This window comes from Chrysochloris asiatica, unplaced genomic scaffold (assembly GCF_000296735.1).
Source record: "Chrysochloris asiatica unplaced genomic scaffold, ChrAsi1.0 scaffold00054, whole genome shotgun sequence".
Classification (NCBI taxonomy): Eukaryota; Metazoa; Chordata; class Mammalia; order Afrosoricida; family Chrysochloridae; genus Chrysochloris; species Chrysochloris asiatica.
This window is the reverse complement of record NW_006408572.1, coordinates 5226805-5247315: the sequence shown is the minus strand read 5'-3', so window position 1 is coordinate 5247315 and position 20511 is coordinate 5226805. Positions and strand designations below refer to the sequence as shown.

General features: G+C 40.5%; 1 protein-coding gene across 1 annotated transcript in view; it reads left to right on the top strand.

The window, feature by feature from the left end:
* The window catches only part of ZZEF1 (zinc finger, ZZ-type with EF-hand domain 1), a 150169-nt gene that overhangs the window by 43290 nt on the left and 86368 nt on the right, over window positions 1-20511 (top strand). Inside the window, exons 4-11 of the mRNA XM_006863278.1 lie at window positions 474-645; window positions 2292-2491; window positions 4437-4647; window positions 7687-7803; window positions 9024-9202; window positions 10532-10630; window positions 18032-18123; window positions 18505-18653. Coding sequence (XP_006863340.1) covers window positions 474-645; window positions 2292-2491; window positions 4437-4647; window positions 7687-7803; window positions 9024-9202; window positions 10532-10630; window positions 18032-18123; window positions 18505-18653 — 1219 coding nt within the window. The remainder of the gene's footprint in view (window positions 1-473; window positions 646-2291; window positions 2492-4436; window positions 4648-7686; window positions 7804-9023; window positions 9203-10531; window positions 10631-18031; window positions 18124-18504; window positions 18654-20511) is intronic.

The following is a 20511-nucleotide window of genomic DNA, read 5'->3' as shown; positions in this document are numbered from 1 at the left end:
AGTGTGGCAACAGTAGTGAGGTTGGCCCAGGATCAGACATTGTTTCGTTCTGCTGTGCATAAGGTCGTTATGAGTCGGTGCTGACTCGATGGCACCTAATAACAACAACAATATAAAGTATATAAAATACACAAATTGAGAAGACTAGTGACCCAGTAGAAAATGAAAGAGAATATGATCAGGCCTACTCAGAAGCAAATGGCTTCAAGAGTCTCAATCATAATTAAATATAAATTCAAATTTTAAGATCATTTGCTTCTTTAGTCCTGATTTTGCAAATATACCAAGGATTCAAGTATTACTCATTAAAGAGATAATGGGGCAATTGTTGGCCAATTTCTAATTAACATTGGTTCTTTGAAAGGACATTTTAAGAAACATTAATTTTCTAAGGGCCCAAGTATAAGCATATTTCTCCTAGCAATCTTAAGTGGATTTTTTCCCTTTGTGATAAACTCTAGTTTTCCCTGCAGAAAGCCCTGGAGATTTAACAAGAAGCCCAGAGATGGATAAGCTTAAGTCAGTAGCAAAGTGTTATGCTTATATAGAAACATCCTCCAACCCTTCAGACATTGACAAGATGACAAATGGAGAAACGTCATCCTACTGGCAGTCAGATGGCAGTGCCCGCTCACACTGGATTCGGTGAGTGATACAATACTAGATCTTAAGTGAAAGTTCAAAAAATTACCTGTTTCCTTATTCTTACACCATTGGTATATTATTATTATTATGTTTTGTAAGTTTTGTGATGTTTCTATTTAACTGACTGTATTTACCTGACTCAGTGGGAATGGCTATATGAAAGCTATTGTGTGAATCCAGTAAAAGGAATTGGTTCATAAACTTAAGTAATTTCTTTATTAGGTTCTGTTGAGTCCATTTTTGAGTCATAGTGTTTCCATGTGATAGAGTAGAACTACTCTAAAGGGTTTTCTAGGCTATTCAAGCTCACTAGCTGCTCCTTGGAAACCCTGTCCAGGGTCACTATGGGTCAGAACCGACTCGACGGCACTTAGCGACAACAACAATCTTTACAGAAGGAAATCGCCAGGTCTTTTTTCTCTTTGATCGCTGTTTGGGTTCAAACTGCCAGCTTCTGGTTAACAGCAAAGCGCTTAACCGTTGTGCCTCCAGAGCTCCTTAAAGAAGGAAATAGCCCTCAATTGATACTTTCTAGGAGTCCCGGTATGGTGCTGTAGCATAAGTACTAGACTGCTAACTGTAAGGTTGGTGGTTCAAACCCAGTAGTTGCTCCTTGGAAACCCTGTACAGGGTCTCTGTGAGTTAGAACCAACTCCATGGAACTTAACAACACCACCAAATACTTTGTAATACTGACTTCAAATCTTTTCCCTTGGTTTCTCAGGAAAATAGCCCTTGACTAATATTTTATATTGACTTCAGAACTTTTTTCCTAGTTTCTCAATATTATAAGGTGCAAGTACAATTTTTATATCAGATATGATTTTGCTTTTGAAGTTTATAACAGGGGATAGGGTTGTCAGGAATCCTGCAATGAAATTCTATAAGTTCTGAATCTGTTACATAAATTTTTACCTGTCCCTGCTGAAAATGGGTTAAGTTTAGTTGAAACAGAATTAATTGCCTTGTTTTATTTTGGAGTCCGTATTTTGACTTTTAGCTACCTATCCAGTTTATAAATGAGGAAATATAGTCAGTTGGTTCTCAAGATAGAAAATTTGGATGCAGTTTAGAATTTGCTTTTTGCTAGGCAAAAAGCTCTGTAGCATAGTGGTTACGAGTTGGGCTGATAATCTCAAAGTCAGCAGTTTGAAACTACCAGCTGTTCCGCAGGAGAAAGATAAGGATTTCTGTTCCTGTAAAGATTTACAGCCCCGGAAACACTAAGCAGGGTCACTATGAGTTGGAACTAACTCCACGGCACATAACCACCACCAACAACCATATTTTGACTTTTAGTTACCTGCCCATTTTGAAGATGAGGAAGTATAGTCAGTTGGCTCTCAAGATAGAAAATTTAGGTGCAGTTTAGAATTTGCGTTTTGCTAGAATGTTCGTATTATACTTTTTTCTTTTACTAATAATAGCTTCAGAAGAAATGTAATGTCAATCTTGGACTGAAACTTGTTTTTGAAACTTGGGAAGAGTATAAGGACTTTGAAACCAATAGCATTGTAAGCTAGCTGCTATTAGAAAAATCATTCTTGGAGTATATCAAATATAAGATGTTTTGAGATGAGGCTTATGGACCCTACCAATTTGTGACCTATATAAATATTGTAATTGGTATTATCTGTGTTTTCCAGTTTAAAAATGAAGCCCGATGTTGTGCTTAGGCACCTCTCCATTGCTGTGGCTGCCACTGACCAGAGCTACATGCCACAGCAGGTGACAGTAGCTGTGGGGAGGACTGCCAGTGATCTTCAGGAAGTCAGAGATGTGCACATCCCCAGCAACGTCACTGGCTATGTGACACTGCTGGAAAACGCCAACATCAGTCAACTTTGTGAGTCCACGGAGAGTACCGTGCCTTTCTAACTGAGGGGGGAAAGGGAGGAGAGAAAGGAAAGCCTGTTTTTTAACAAATGCTTTATAAGGCCTGAGGCCTTATCCAGAAAACCCTCTAAAGTAGAGAAGCTGTTAGTTTTCCTGTTGAAATTTACTTCTTTTGTTGTACGTAAAAGTCATTATTTCATCTATTAATTGTTTTTAAAAGTTATAGAATATATTGCTTTTTAAAATTATAGAGTAGTAGTAAACTTGTTTTAATAGAAAATGTTTTATTGTTGTTTTCTTATTGGAAAATTAGAAATATATAGACAAAAATTACTCAAAATCCTACTACTCAGCTATTGTCACTGAGTACCTGGGTGTGGATACTTCTAGATCATTTCTCTTGTGTGTATGTTTGTGACTGTCCCTGGGTAGAGCAAACAATTTGCACTCAAATACTAATGTAAAGATTGGTTTGTTTGAAATCATCCAGTTTGAACCATCTGTTTTCATTAAAATTATAGCCAAAAAACTATGCATTGATTTCACTTTGTAAACATGGGGTTACCATGAGTTGAAATTGACTCAGTGGCAACAATTTGTTTTTTTTCTTCCAAAAAATACAGCTGTGTATACATTTATGTATTTATACAAACAGGTGTGTCTTTTATATGTAATATATATATATATATATAATTTATCTTTTACAATAATGGTGATGTTCTGTACATGCTATTTTATCATTTTTTAAACATGTTGCTACATCATATATGGGAGTCCTGGTGCGGCACTATGGATTAATGTGCTGGACTGAAAAGTTGTTTGAACTGCAAGGTTGGTTGAACTGCAAGGTTCAAGCTCACCAGTCACTTCTTTGGAAACCCTATACAAGGTTGCTATGGGTTGGAAAACCACTCAACAGCATTTAACAACAACAAAACATCATGTGTTCATTCATACCTTTAGTGTTTATAAGTTGTTGTTAAGTGTCGTCAAGTCAGTTTCAACTCATAGTCACCCTGTATAGGGCTTCCTAGGAGCAGCTGGTGGATTTGAACTGTCAACCTTGTGTTAGCAGTCCAGTACTTATCTTACCGTGCCACAGCAATAGTCCAGTGTTACAGGAGTATGCTTTAGTTTTAACCAGCCCCTTATTTTTGGACATTTAGGTGGTTTGCAATTTTATGCTATTATAACCTTGCTTCACACATAGATTTTGGAAATAATCACAATTCTGTGATTTCTTTCCAGGCTTATTTCATTCAGGAAGCCGGAATGCTTCATGTTTTATCTCATTTCTTCTCATGCTTTCCTGGGCCAAACGAAGTGTCCTTACTATGCTCAAAAGGAACTGAGGCCTAGGGAGGTAGAGTCTTTGTGTCTCACCCCTAGGCAAAGAAGTAGTTAAACTTGTGGAGTAGAAGCTTCTCGTCTTATACTGTAGTGGTCTTTCCTCTTAAGTTGTGCCCTTTTTACTTCTCACTTCCTTCTTTCCTAAATAAGAATTTATGACGTATCTTAAAAGTAAACCATGCCTATGCCAGCTGTTTGGGCTTACTTAGTAAAAAGTAGTTATCACAATTGTGTATGAACCAGCTACTGTTTTATAACTCAACCCAACTTTCTGAACCCTAGAGAAAATTCCTGAGATATTCTTACTCATTTAGTCAGGGGTTTTTTTGTTTTTGTTTTGTCATTGGGTTTGTTTTTTTTTAATACTCTTTGTGTTAATTATCAAGACTCAGAAATTCTTGATTTTTCATGTTATTAGTACTTCTGAAATTGGGCAAATTTATCGTATAGTAGTTTGATGGCATGCAGTATTTCTGTCATTAAAGTATATCTTCAGAATTTTCTTTTCCAACTCTAGATGACTATTTTGCTTTTAGTTTGAAGCCTAGCATTTGCTGAACTCAGGCCATGAATCCAATACTGAATTTGTTGTTTGTGCCTGACAGATGTGCAGATCAACATAAAACGGTGTCTTAGTGATGGATGTGACACTAGAATTCACGGTCTGAGGGCTGTTGGATTTCAGAGAGTCAAGAAATCTGGAGTCTCCGTCTCAGATGCTTCTGCAATATGGTACTGGTCCCTGCTAACATCTCTGGTGACGGCTTCCATGGAGACAAACCCAGCCTTTGTCAAAACAGTGCTGAACAACACTCAGTAAGTCACCCTCATGGTTTTCCAGCCCCGTCTATGTCTACTCATTCCTTGGGAATGCTTTCGGAAATGTCACTGAGCAGCCTCCTAGCATCAAGACTTGGTCAGAAGGTCAACCCCGATGCCTTGTGGCTTCCTGCTTGTATTTTTACTTTCCCACTACTGCTTTCCTTAATGTGCTCATCTCATAAACTGTGTTTTCTTGTTTTGACGTTTCCCGTTCCATAGTTTGTACATAAAATGTTCCATGACATTGGCTATGTCTGCACTCTCCCCATCTCTACCCTCGCTCACCATTTCTATTTCTGTCTGAACAGTGTTCCATTGTATGTATGTTTCACATTCTGTGTATTCATCTGTTGATGGACACTAGAGTTTCCACCTTTTGGTTATTGTGAATAATGCTGCAGTAAACATTGGTGTCCACCACACGTCTGTCAGTTTGTCATGCTGTGGTGGCTTGTGAGTTGCTGTGATTCTGGAACGTATGCCACTGGTATTTTAAATAACCAGCAGGGTCACCCATGGTGGACAGGTTTCAGATACTTCGTTTCTCATACTTTGGACATATTGTCAGGAGGGACCAGTCACTGGAGAAGGATATCATGTTTGGTAGGGTGGAGGGTCAGAGAAAAACAGGAAGACCACCAGTGAGATGGATTGGCAAAGTGACAACATCAGTGGGCTCAACGATAGTGAGGTTGGCCCAGGACCAGGCAGTGTTTCGTTCTGCTGTGCATAAGGTCTCTATGAGTCGGCACCAACTCACTGGCACCTAACAACAACAAACATTGGTATAGAAGTACCTGAGTTCCAGCTCTCAACTTTTGACTATATACATAGGGGTGGATTTATTGGATTGTATGGAAATTTATATTTATTAACTTTTTGAGGCACTGTCAAACTATGTTCATAGTGGCTGTACCACTTTACATTCCCACTAGCAGTGTATGAGGGTTTCAGTTTCTCCATATCCTTTCCAACACTTGTTTTTTTTTCTGATAAGAGCCTCCCATGCAAAGCAAAACAACCAGCTTTGATAGCAACCAATTGTTAGTATTTTATGTAGTTCAGTCACAGATGATAAGAGCTATTCGTGTTGCATTAAAGTTTTAGACTGAAACAGTTGGTTACCATCATGTTTTCTGGAAGCCCTGGTGTGGTGCTGCGGGTTAATGCGTTGGACTGCAAGGTCAGTTTGAATTGCAAGGTTGGTGGTTCAAGTTCACCAGCCTCTCCAACTTGACAGCACTTAACAACAACAGATGTCTTTTAAAATTTGTTAGTGTGAGTAATTGAAAGTTTTCCATAAATAATAGTGCTGACAGTGTTGATTTTGAAAGATGTTATTGGGTTATTGGGTCACAACCCCTCACCCTTTTTTTTTTTTTTCCTGTTTCCAAAAGCTTTTTAAAAACAATTTCTAATTTATAATATAAGGAACTATTTCTTTCTGATGGTTTGAGAGTAATTTGCCAACCAGGTACCCTATCAACCCTGAATAGTGTATATTTTCTGCCAACAAGAACATTCTCCAGGAACCATCAAAATCAGGAAATTATAGCACTACCATCTAATGGAGTCTAGGTGTGGCACTGTAGAATAGGCATTGGACTGTTAACCACAAAGTTGGTAGATCAGACCCACCAGCCAGTCCTCGAAAACCCTATACAGGGTCACTGTGAGTCAGAAACTTCTTACCAGCACTTAACAACCACAATCCATTCGAGCTTTGCAAGTTGTCCCAGTAATGCCTTTACAGAAAATGATCCAGTACAGAATCATATTTTGCATTTCATTGTCATTTCTCTTTTAATTCTCTTCAGCCTCACTTTACTTTACTCTCCGGGCCAGTTTTCAGGCGTGCCTCTCAGTTTAGCTTATTAGCTGTTTCATCTTGATTACATTCTGGCTTTCATCCTTGGCAGCAGTGTTATAGAAGTGGTGCTCTGTCTGCATCATCGCACCCTGTTAGGTGGAACACAGCTCAGGTTGTCCTGTTAAATGATCCTGTTAGTGATCATTTATCCGACTGTGATCACTTTATTAAGGTGATGTTGACTAGACTTCTCTACTGTAAAATACTTCTTTTTCCTTTTGTCATCAATGTATGTCAAATGATATACTTTGAGATGACATAAATTTACTCAGTTGTATTCGATCACAATTTTGATGCTGAGACTGTCCCATATGTGGCCAGTGAGAACCCCTTTAGTCTGGCTCACATGTCCTTTTGTGCTCAACGTGTTTGGATCACTTCTGACTTTCTAGTGCAATAAGATATTCTAGACTTAATTTGAGCATTGCATTTGCCTTGCCTATAAGTAGCCCTAGTCTCTTTTAGTAGAAAATGCCATTTAGAAACCAAACTCATTGCTGCTGTAGGCTGTTCCTTCCTCCAGGCCCTCTCCGTGGACACAGCTGTGTATGTAAAGAATACACAAACATACATGTCATGCATGGACACAGTCATACCATACTTAAGTGATATTTCTCTGGAATACTGAAAACTGAGTTTATAGTGACACCTTCAATTGTAATGTAACAATGAAGTGTTCATTCTAGCTTTCTCTTGCCATATTTTTAACTTTCTTTTCTGATAGTGAGAAGCCTGGCTCCAAGCATCATTAATATACTTATTTATTTTAAATGACTGGATCAATCCCCCTGTATCTAACCATCTCCCAGTGCCCCTGCTTCTGTCTGGATATCCTCCAGATCCCACTCCACAGCCCCTCTTTTGCTCAAACTGCTGTTTATAACAAATACTTGATTGTACAGAATTGAGTAAGCTTTTACAGAAGAAAATTAGTTTTAAAACAAAGAAAACAAACTGAGGCCCTATTCACCTACTTAGTACTGGGACTCCTGGGTGGAGGAGGGGGAATGACAGTTTACATTTGATACTTAATGAATCCAAAATAAGAAATAAGAGATCCGGTTCTCTGTAGGAATGCTATCTTTGTTTATAAGGATTAATTGAAATAAGTCATCTACTGTGATACACCGGATGTTGTTCTGACTGTACATCTGACCCTCTAGGAAGGCACTGCAGCACATGCCTCCACTGTCCCTCTCGCCAGCATCTACCGATTTCTCAACGTTCCTGTCTCCCAGTGTTCTTGAAGAAGTGGACAGTTTCCTCATAAGGATAACTAGGTAAGACTGAGGTTGATAATGTGAGCTCTTTCCAGGGGTATAGAGGACATATACAATTGTGAGATCTTTTTAGAAAACTTGAAGATCACAGTTGAAAATGGTTCCTTTTTAGTGGCTAAAGAGAAAGTAAAATATGAATTCACCTCTCTAGCAATATCACCTGACCTCAAGTGTTGTTGAGGGGCTGTGGGGAGGGTGTATGTGGGGGTGGGAGGTGTTGCTAATCAGCTAGAACAGATGTCTGCAATATAAAACCTGCTCGTATCTGCAGCCCCTGGTCCTTAACTCACAGCTTGTTTATCATCACACACAGATTTAACAAGCCTAATTATCTGTTGCTGTTGTTGTGAGGTGCCATTGAGTCGGTTCTGAAACACTGCCTGGTCCTGCGCCATCCTTATAGTTGTTCTGTGTGAGCCCATGGGTGCTGTCACTGTGGGTTACCTGTAGCACTCACTGGGCAAAGTGCCTCTTGATAGCTTGATAAATGGGATGGATCCCTTAGGGTACATCTTGGCACTCAGCTCTGTCTCAGTGAGTAATGTCTTATATTAGAGGACACACCAGTCCTTGAGTGTCCAGGAAATTTCAAATGTTTCAGTGTAACTTACTTCAAAAAGGCAGAGCAGTGTGACGTGGAGTAGAACGGAAATACATGTTTAGTGCTTGAAGGAAGAAATCTTCAATTCTTGCCAAACCAACTCATTCTTCAAGACTTCTCAGTAGTAGAGGCTTATTGCAGTACTTGTTTATTTTTGGTTTATTTAAGATCCATTTATAAAGTGTAATTTGTTAAAATTGATATTAGAATTATATAATATTTCTAAGTTAAGGTTTTGAAATTGATAATTTTATTCCCTGGTTCTCTGGACTGAGGTTTTCCTTGAATTATTTTAAGGGCTATGAAAAAATATTTGTAATCAGCATATAGAAAGCATGTTGTTGTTGTTAAGTGCCGTCGAGTCGGTTCCGACCCATAGCGACCCTGTACAGGGTTTCCGAGGCTGAAAATCTTTATGGGAGCAGAAAGCCTCATCTTTCTCCTGCAGAGCGGCTGATAGTTTCGAACTACTGACCTTAAGGTTCACAGCCCGATTTGTAACCACTACGCTACCAGAGCAGGTTAATTTTACTTGTGATGATCTATTACAATGGGTTTGAATTACCTGGATTTTGTTATATTTTAAATAAGTGAAAACATGTTTCTTCTTGGTTTATAGTTGCTGTTCTACTCCAGAGGTGGAACTGACTCTTCTGGCTTTTGCACTTGCAAGAGGAAGTGTTGCCAAAGTGATGAGCTCGCTCTGTACCATCACTGACCACCTGGACACACAGTATGATGCCTCATCCCTCATCTCAGCCATGGCATCAGTTAGGCAGAACCTGCTCCTGAAATATGGTAAATGACCCAGGCTTGCTGGCGATGCCAGCAGTGGACACTTTATAAAACTGCCCTCAGTGTGTGACTTCCTGGCACCTTCTTGCCTTTTCAGATTGTTGGCGTTTTAGCTTGATTCCAGGATTTACATATCCTGAGCGTCTGACTTTGACTGGAATTGGTAGGCAGAAGGGGAATGTTGGTTGGTTCATTTCTGCAGAAGAGGACCCCTGGGTCTCCACTAGAATATGCTCCCCAAGATTTACTAGCCTAAATTACTCAGTTTTGGGGGCCATTCATTCACAACCACCTTTGGGAAAGTACATGAAGGTCTCATTGGGTATATCAAGAGGGTAGGGAAGATGGAGTACTCATCTGGAGGAGGGAGAAAACTAGCCAAGACGAGGTCTAAAGGCAGTCCCTGTATCCTCAGGATCACTGGTCAGAAGTGCCTCTGGCATACCTCCACTGCTCTCCTCTCCTGTGCCTGGCATTACTCCACCTTGGCACGTTTCTACTGATCAACACGGGGCCCCTAAATTCCTCCCAACACAGGAGCCCGTAGGCTGTTCCCAAATGACTGAGGCTTATGGTGAGGGCCAGCGTGTTTGCCATCACCACCTCTGGTGATTGGGTCCTGTTCTCTTCAGGTATAGAGGTGCTCTTGTGGTACTTCTGCCGTGACATCCTCACCTTTGTCTTTGATGTGGTTTGATAATTCTTTTATGTTTAATTTTGAAAGAAAAAAATTGATGTCTTAGATTTTCCTTAGATTATTTTAAGGACTGTAGAAAACCATTTCTGATAAACATAAAGAAAAAAAATGGCCTGTAAGGTTTACTTACAGTGATCAGTTACATAAATTTGGAAGGGTCTTAGTTTTGAGAAGAGCCCTGGTGGTGTAGTAATTAAGCACTTGACTGAAAAGTTGGCAGTTCGAATCCACCACCTGCTCTGCATGAGAGGGATGTGGCAGTCTGCTTCTGTAAAGATTTACACACTTAGAAACCCTACAGGGTAATTCTACTCTATCTTATTGGGTTATTCTGAGTAAGAATGGACTTGATGTGATGGGATTGTTTTTTTTTATTTTAAGTTTCTTGGGGAGAGGGTATAATATGCCTGGTTCTCCTTAGAACCACCCAGGGACATCAGATATAAGGGTCTTGCCTTTCCTGGATGGGGAGACGGGGGAAAGGGTGCTGTCAAATTTTGTCTAATATTAACGTCTCCATTTTACTTTGAAAACGGGTGGCCACTGGCGCTCCATCGCTACGACTGTGCCTGTGGGTTTTCTTTCTTTCTTTTTTGTAGTGTGTTAACTTTAGGGTCTCTCTCTTTGTGGGTCAGGTAAACCTCTCCAGTTGACTCTTCAGGCATGTGATGTCAAAGGGAAAGAAGATAAGTCAGGACCTGAAAACCTCCTTGTTGAGCCCTGGACAAGGGACGGTGAGTGGTAAATGCATCCATCCTCAGTGAATGAACGAGTCCAGCTGTGCTCAGTGAACAGCTATGTGGGCTCGCTCCGTGATCTTCTTCACTGTCAGTGTGTACTGTCCATCCTCCCTTCAGATGGCTCTTCAGGCAGCAGTGACTGCACTGGTCCTTGTATCACAAAGTTGCATCTTTATAGGTGCTTCTTATTGTTGTTAAGTGTTGTCAAATCGTTTCTGACTCATAGTGACCCTATATAGGGTTTCTGAGGAGCAGCTGGTGGGTTTGAACCATTGAACTGCACGTCCAGGGCATTATCGTGCAGTGCCACACCAGGACTCCTATAGGTGCTAATGACCTTGTCTTGTAATAACTCGCATAGACTGGAGAGCCTTCGGTTTTGAAATAAAAAGCATTGTTCTCTTATCTGCCTGTAAGTTCAGATCATCGTGTCTCTTGTGTTTTCCTGAAGGATTAAGAACCAGTGGGTCAGGAGCATTACAGCACTGAAGACATGATCTAAGGATACTTCCAGATCCTACTGCTGCCCTGGCTTTTGAGGTGGAAGGAAGGAAGCTTCACTCACTCTTTACATTGTGCCCTGCAACTTTTTGCTGTAGGCTCTTTTCTTCCTCTGTAGGGTGTCTGTGGGTCTTTCCTCATCCAGCTTATTGGCTGGCGAGTTAGTCTCCTGCATCTGTCCCTTTCCTACTCACTATTCTGCTTTGATGTAACCCTGATGGAGCAGTGGTTAAGTGTTTGGCTAATAATGGAAAGGTCATTGGTTCAAACCCACCAGCCATTCTGTGGGAGACAGATGTGGCCATCTGCTTCTGTAAAGATGTTGTTGTTATGTGCCGTGGAGTCGGTGGAAACCCTATGGAGCAGTCCTACTCTGTCCTTTAGGGTCCCTATAAGTTGGAATCACCTATAGGACTGTGGGTTTGGGTTTTGGTGTTTGATATATTGCTTTGGACTTGGTTTCCCTTGACTTTGTTTACAGCACTGCAGGCTGCCTATGTTCTCAGTGGTTGCCTTTTCTCTATCCTGTTTCCTATATTCTTCCTCAGCAAAGACCTCTGGGAAAACATGCTTTCCCCAGTTACACCTCTTCTGTTTGGTGATTTTTGTATGCAGTAAACTTTTTTTTTATTTTTAGCATTTTAATTGTGAACTGAGTAAAGGTTTCCAGAGCAGCGAATCAGTTTTACATTCAACAAATTTTGCACTTTGTTTCATCTCAATGATTGCAAGTCCCTCAGTGTAATATCAAAGTCATTGAGAAGACAAGATAGAAGGAAAGGTCAAAATGGAGGTCAGAGTAGACACTGAAACTTACTCTTCAGCATAGAGATGCTGACGCAAATGGAAGAAATGAGAAGGTATAAGAGCTGAACAGAAAATTTCAAAGGTCAGCTCAAGAAGATAAAGCAAAATATTACAACAAAATGTGCAAAGATCTGGAGTTAGAAAACCCAAAAGGAAGAACATGCTCAGCATTTCTCAAGCTGGAAACACTGAAGAAAAAATTCAAGCCTCGACTTTTGTTATTGAAAGATTCTCTGGGCAAATTATTGAATGATGATGCAGAAAGCATCAAAAGGAGATGGAAGGAATACACAGAGTCACTATAACAAAAGGAAATGGTTTATGTTCAACCATTTCAAGAGGTAGCATATGATCAAGAGCCAATGATACTGAAGGAGGAAGTCCAAGGTGCATTGAAGGAATTGGCAAAGAACAAAGCACCAGGAATTGATGGAATACAAATTGAAATCTTTCAAGAAAGTGAGGCGGCACAGGAGGCACTCACTGAACTCTGCCAAGAAATCTGGAAGATGACTATTTAGCTGACTGATTGGAAGAGATCCGTATTTGTGCCCATTCCAAAGAGAGGTGAACCAATGGAATACGGAAATCATCGGACAATATCATTGATATCCCATGTGAGTAAATTTTACTAAAGGCAATACAGAAATGACTACAATCATACATTGACAGAGAATTTCCAGAGGTTCGAGTCAGACTCAGAAGAGGATGTGGAACAAAGAATATCATTGCTGATGTCTGATGGATCTTGGCTGAAAGCAGAGAATATCAGAAAGATGTTTACCTGTGCTTTATTGACTATGCAAAGGCTTTTGATTGTGTGGATCATGACAAACTATGGACAACATTACGAAACATGAGCATTCCAGAACACTTAATTGTGCTCATGAGGAATCTGTACATGGACCAAGAGGCAGTTGTTCAAACAGAACATGGAATACTGAATGGTTTAAAATTAGGAAAGGTTTGCAAAAGGGTTGTGTTCTTTCACCATACTTATTTAACCTGTATGCTGAGCAAATAATCCGAGAAGCTGGGTTCTATGAAGAAAAACATGGCATCAGGATTAGATGAAGACTTATTAACAACCTTGCTTGCTGAAAGTGAAGAGGACTTAAAATATTTACTGATGATGATCAAAGAGCACAGCCTTCAGTATGGATCTTCTTTACATTTGCATCTTAATGTAAAGAAAACAAAAATCCTCACCACTAAACCAATAAACAACATTCTTATCAATGGAGAAAAGATTGAAGTTGTCAAGGACTTCATTCTTCTTGGATCAACCATCAACACTCATGGAAGCAGCAGTCAAGAAATCAGACGACGTATTGCATTAGGCAAATCTGCTGCACAAGACCTTTTTAAAATGTTGAAGAGCAAAGATGTCAGCTTGAGGACTTAAGGTATTTTCAATAACCTCATATGCGTACGAAAGCTAGACAATGAATAATGAACATCGTAGAATTGATGCTTTTGAGTTGCAGTGTTGGAGGAGCATATTGAAAGTGAAATGGGCTGCCAAAAGAACCAACAGATCTGTGTTGGAAGAAATGCAGCCAGAGTGTTCCTTGGAGGCCAGGGTGGCTCAAGCGTGGCAACAATTGTGAGATTGGCCCAGGACCAGGCAGTGTTTCGTTCTGTTGTGCATAGGGTTGCTATGAGTCAGTACCGACTCGATTGCACTTAACAACAGCAGCAGTGTAACATCATAAGCATTAAACTCTTGAGTAAGACGGCTTCCTTGCTCTGAGCAGCTTAGCTTCTGCAGAGCACTCTCTGTCACTCTTCAATCTCCTGACACGCTGCAGCAGGTGAAAGCCGCTGCCATGCCTGTCACCCAAAGAGGCGGGTAGGGCTGGAGGAGACTCTGGCAACTCTCTTCTCTCTTCTTTCCTCTTGTTCAGGAGAGGCATACCTTTTGCGTTTTCCCTTCGCTGTCTGAAGAATTGTTGTTTTTTTTTTTGTCTCTGGGTTATGTAAAGCAGAACTTTTCAGACACCCATCAGGGATTTTTTAAAACCTCCCTGAGCTGGAAAGGGATCTTGTGCCTGATCTAATTTAAACTGCTTTTCTCCCTGTGGGAGTCCTGATATGGCACTGTAGGATAATCACTGGACCACAAGGTTTGTTTGAACCGCAGTGTTGGTGGTTGGTGGTTGAAACTCACCAGCTGTTCCTCAGACACCCTAAATAGGGTGGCTGTGAGTCAGAACCGACTCAACGGCACTTAAGAACAACAGCATTCTCCTTGTAGGAGTCCTGGTGTGGCACTATAGAATAAACACTTGACTGTGGACTGCAGGGTCAACAGTTCAAACCCACAAACTGCACCTTGGAAATGCTATACAGGGTTACTATGAGTCAAAACTGTCACCATGGCACTTAACAACAATAACAGCAGTTCTCCCTGTGAAGGTCCCGGGGTGGCGCGAACAGCTTGAGCACCACTGCTGACCTAAAGGTTGGCAGTTCAAACCCACCTGCCTGCAGGACCAGGAAGAAAGACCTGGCAATTTGTTGCCATAAAGATTGTAGCCAAAACAACTTTCAGGAGCATAGCTTGACTCTGTACCACATGAGGTCGTTATGCACCCGAACTGACTAGAGGGCACCAGGTCCAGTTTTTGTTCTTTTCCTTGTACAGCTTACCTGTCCACCTCCCTGCTCTTGTAAATCTGGTTGTTGTCGTTTGTGGGTTTGTTTTTTCTGAGAGGCACACAGGTGGGATGTGACTGGAGATGGGAGGAGTGCTCTGTGAGTCCTGCTCGCTCCCTTCACGGCCAGCCTTGTGTCTTGTAACTTGAGTCAGGTTTGGCTGGAAATGAACCTGAAAAGATGAGATAGGGTGAAAGTCCTGACAGCTTGGACTGCTGAGTGTGAGGAGTGCTTAGTTCCCCCTTCCTTTACAGAAACCCACACTCTTTTTCCCTTCAAGTCCCCACCTCCCAGGAATTTCTCATTCTGAACAGGTGTCCTGTAGTACGAAACATGCCCACTCTGCAGCCTGAGTGGTACACTTAGCCACTGCCACTTCGGCTGGTATTTTAAAGGAGTACTAGGTGCTGCATATAGGAACTGAAATGGCACATTTATCCAGTCCTTTAAGTCTGTGGTTAGTTGTTTCTCCCTTTGTCGTTTGAAAATAATGAATCTAGCAAGGGAGGGTAGAGAGGACAGGGTGTCAAAACAATTGTTTAAAAATATCACAGTTAGAAATGGGAGCTAGTTTCTTATCCCAAAAATGGATGCAGAAAAGCTTTGAGGGTTTAAAAAAAAATTTCAGATTATACTTGGTAACAATGTTATATTAAAGGAGCCTGTCTGATTATGTTGACTTAAATTATTGCAGCAATTACTTTGAGGCAAATTTGAAATGTTGGTTATCAGTTAATTTTTAGGAAGTATTTCAGCTTTTATAATAGATTTAATTAGAGACCTCCAGACCTTTGAGAAAAGGTAACAATTCAATAACAGGGATAATATATAGTACTATTATTAGTGGAGTTGTGTGAATTTCTAGAATTACTGTATGGTAGAACTAGATCATAGAATAGCTCCCTTCTGTGAATAGTGGAGCCTCCTTTAGATATAATTTCCTAGGTTTTGGTGAAAAAATTTTCACGTTATCCTATAGAGATTCAGCTTCACAACTTTTTTTTTCATTTTAATTAGCTCAATGTGATGAAATAAGCATCATGAAATTGGTTTTAGTTTTTTAGCTTGATAAGGCAGAGTGGTTGAGAATAATTCAAGTTTCCAGGAAGAATAATTTGATCTAAGCATGTTTTTAAACCATTGCAGAGGTTACAAAGAGAAGGACAATCTTTGGTCTAGCAGTATGCCCTTTTGTGAGTTGTTAGAGGATAATTCACAACAACATCACAACATAAAATAACTTTCGTGCAAATATAAAATAAATCCATAGCAACAATTTTATTTATCTCAATCAGTAATGTTGTTGTTGTTAGGTGCCATCGAGTCGATACTAACCCATAGCGACTACACACAGCAGAACGAAACACTACCCGATCCTGGGCCCACCTCACTGCTGTTGCCACGCTTGAGTCCATCGATGCTGCCACTTGGCCAATCCATCTTGTTGGGGGTCTCCCTCTTTCTCTCTGATCCTCCACCTTACCAAACATAATATCCTTCTCCAGTGACTGGTCCCTCCTAACAATATGTCCAAAGTATGAGAGACCAAGTTTGGCCATCTTGGCCTCCAAGGAGCACTCTGGCTGCACTTCTTCTAAAATGGGTCTTTTAGTTCTTTTGGCAGCCCATGGCCCTTTCAATACTCTCCTCCAACACCATAACTCAAAGGCATCAATTCTTCTACAGTCTTCCTTATTCATTGTCCAGCTTTCACATGCATATGAGGTGATTGAAAATACCATGGCTTGGGTCAGGCACACTTTAGTCCTCAAGCTGACATATTTGTTCTTCAACACTTTAACAAGGTCTTGTGCAGCAGATTTACCTAATGCATTACGTCGTGTGATTTCTTGACTGCTGCTTCTGTGAGTGTTAATAGTTGATCCAAGAAGAATGAAGTCCTTGACAACTTCAATCTTTTCTCCGTTGATAAGAATGTTGTTTATTGTTTCACTGGTGAGGATTTTTGTTTTCTTTACATTGCGATGTAATCCATACCAAAGGCTGTGCTCTTTGATCTTCATCAGTAAATGTTTTAAGTCCTGTTCACTTTCAGCAAGCAAGGTTGTATTATCTGCATATCGCAGGTTGTTCATGAGTCTTCTTCCAATCCTGATGCCACGTTTTTCTTCATAGAACCCAGCTTCTCGGATTATTTACTCAGCATACAGGTTGAAAAAGTGTGGTGAAAGAATACAACCTTGTCACACACCTTTCTTAATTTTAAATCAGTAATGAGTGAACAAGAACAGTAAAATATTAAAACTAGGTCAAAGAATTTAAAAAACATACACAGGAATGCTGAAAGGCATTTATAATAGCTAAAATGTTGGTGACTATCCATAAGGAATAATCAGATGCATTTTCCCAGATAATATTTTGTATTTCTGTGATAAGAATCATTTGCATTTCTGTAAGTATTCTACAGTTTACGGATTTGCAAAATAGTGCAGGAACAATGATAGACAGAGATACCCCAAAGAGAGTCCTTTTGACAGGTCAGCCAGTAATCTTGTGTTGCCTGTTTAGAAGTCTTTCACTATCCTTCCTTCTACACATTGTCTAATTCCTTGCACAGACTGTAAGCCTGTGGGAGTTTATGATCCCAGACAGATATCAGTCGTGCTTTTAGGAGTGACTTCATGAAGATGATTATTCAGACTTTTGTCTCCCTGAAGGAAAGTCACAAGCTTTAGAACCCATCTGTTCATTGTTTCCCTCAGAGCAAGCCTGCTTGAAGGTTAAAGAGGCTGCACCTGGCCATCCAGTCGGTTCTGACTCAGAGGCATATCATTGAGGCTGACTGTCTTAGAGTCAAAGTGAAATCATTTTTCATGAAGGCACTGTCCTCCGTCAAAAGACAGAGTTTATTTATTTTTAACTTTTTATTGTAAATTGAGTGAAGGTTTACAGACAAAGATCATGAGTTTTACATTCAAGAAATTACACACTTTGTTTCATCTCACTTTGCAAGCTCCTCATGCAACAATTAATCCACTTCCTCCCTGTGGCTCCTATTTCTGTTCTACCCACCTTCCCATCCCTTCTCAACTTTGTCCTAAGGTAAATGTTTCCCTCTTGATTTTTTTAACTTTTTTTTTTTTTTTTGTGACTTGAGTGAAGATTTACAGAGAAGATCATCAGTTTTACAATCAACAAATCATAACACTTTGCTTCATATCAATGATTACAATCCTCTCCAGGCAACAACAGTTAGCTCCTTCCTGCCTGTGGCTCCTGTTTCCATTCCACCGTCCTTCCCATCCCTTCTCAATTTGGTCCCTAGGTAAATGTTGCTCTTTGAATTTTGAATGATTGACCATTTCGTGGTGAGCATATCTTAAGATAGAGTTTATTTTTGTTGATTTCTTAGTTCTAAGAGTTCTTAGAAATCCTAACTTTAGTTGTTGGTTTTTGTTTTGCATTCAGGTTTTCTTACAGAAACTGGAAAAACCCGAGCAAGTACAATTTTTTCTTCAGGCTCTGAGTCTGCCTTCCAGGTCACACAGATCCGAATTATGGTAATTCTCACGCTACCTTCTCTAGGCAACCTCCTCTAAGGTTATTATTTAAACCTCTAAAATAGGATTGTGTTTCAGAGGTCCATGTCATTGGTTCTTGTTTCATTCTGGGTCAGGCATGTAGCACAGGATAGGGACACAAAAATGGATTGAATAGATTGTTTATGTCTGTGTATGGTGTCAATCTAGGGCTTGAGAAAGGTAAGGAGTCATTTCTTGTGTCACAGTTCATGGAATTGGGAAGCAACTTTCTGACTTTTCTAAGACTGGTTGTATTTGAAATATCATTTCATTGGTTTGATTTTGCTGTAAACTGTTTGAACTTAGCCATATTATTTACGAACAAAACGATCCCAGAGTTTTTGCTCTTGTTATTTCCAGGTTCGACGTGGGGGCATTGGTGCCCAGTGTGGACTGGTGTTTGCCTATAAGTCACCATCTGATAAATTTCATGCAGAAGAACACTTCAAAAGGTTTGAAAAATATGACAAGTGGAAGCTTAAGGAGTTCAGGCAATTTGTAAAAAGCAGGTAAATAAAAGGTTAAAAACCTTTATAGTTATTAATAATCCGTATGTTCACTTATTGTAAAATGTGCCTTGTTTTTATAGAACGGGTATCACTAACCCATCCTCAGTGGCATCAGCATCATTTGTGAAGCTGTGCATGTTAATTTGTTCATAGACTTACCTGGTCTCATCTGTGAACAGAGACATGCATCTTCAAAGTGCCTGGTAATCATAATATGTATGAATTGTGTACACCTGAGGCCTTCAGTCTTACCCAGCCACTGGGAAATGCACCCACATTCAATACCCCATCACACCCATCCAGTGCTTTTATCAAAAATAGTTATTAAGCACCTACTGTGTACCTGACACTGATGATACTGTCTTGCTTGCTATTTAGTTCAGAAAGAGACGCTAAAACTTGCAGGGTCAGCAGTGTGATGGATGTGCTGTAGGACAGGTGGCTTTGGGAGCAGGTGTTATTTGAGGTGAGAGCTAAAGGATATCTTCATTAGGAGCCATCAGCCACTTGTAGAGGTGGGAGAAGAGTGCCCCAGCGTAGACAAGAGCAGATATGAGTACACAGAGTAGGGAAATACGTCACACTTGTTATTGTTAGGTGCCACTGAGTTGGCACCGACCCATAGTGATCCTGTGCATAACAGAATGAAACACTGCCTGATCCTGGACCAACCTCATAATTGTTGCCACACTTGAGCCCACTGATGCTGCCACTTTGCCAATCCATTTCGCTGGGGGTCTTCCTCTTTTTCTCTGACCCTCCACCTTACCAAACATGATATCCTTCTCCAGTTACTGGTCCCTTCTGACAATATGTCTGAAGTATGAGAGACGAAGTTTGGCCATCCTGGCCTCCAAGGAGCACTCTGGCTGCACTTCTTCCAACACAGATCTGTTGGTTCTTTGGCAGCCCATGGCACTTTCAATATTCTCCTCCAATACCATAGTTCAAAAGCATCAATTCTTCTGCGATCTTCCGTATTCACTGTCCAGCTTTCACATCTTTATGAGGTTATTGAAAATACCATGGCTTGGGTCAGGCGCACCTTAGTTCTCAAGCTGCCATCTTTGCTCTTCAACACTTTAAAAAGGTCTTGTGCAGCAGATTTGCCTAATGCAATAATACATCATTTGATTTCACACTTAGGGACCTGAAAATTCTCATGTAGCTAAGAAATGAGGGGTGAGAGATGAGACTTCAGAGTGAGGAAAGGGCCAGGCTATTAAAGGTCTTTTGATCTTTATTAAACTTTGTCCTTAAAACAATATGTGCAAGTGCTTACCAGAAAAAATAATTGGACTAGAAGGAAGAAAGGAGGGGACTTCTGATTTGGGATGGCCACTATGACCCACCACAATCATTTTGAAGGAAGTGAGCAGATTGAGATAAAGGAGAGCATGCCTGTTGCAGAAACCTTTGGTTGTACGATAGGATGAATGTAAAGCTAATGTTCTCCCATGTAAACTATCACATAATTCACAATAAAACATAAAAAAAGTAAAAAAAAAACAATATGTGCATATAGCAGCGGGGAGGTGCCTGAGGGTGTCACGAACACGAGCAGGGAGAAGCAATGTATGCTTGAGAAATCTTGCTCTGGAGCATGCTGTGTGTAGCATGGGTTGAGAACCAGCATGGAGATGGCAAAATGGCAGGTGGCATCATTGTCACTTAGGCAAGTCAGGGGAGTGAGTGACCCTAACTAGGGCAGCACCAGCAGCGATAAAGAGATGTGGACAAAGTTAGAGACCACGAGAAGGCGGACCACTCGTCTGTCTGTCGTGCTGTGGTGGATTGAGTTGCTGTGATTCTGAGGGCTATACCACCGGTGTTTTAAATAACCAGCAGGGTCACCCAT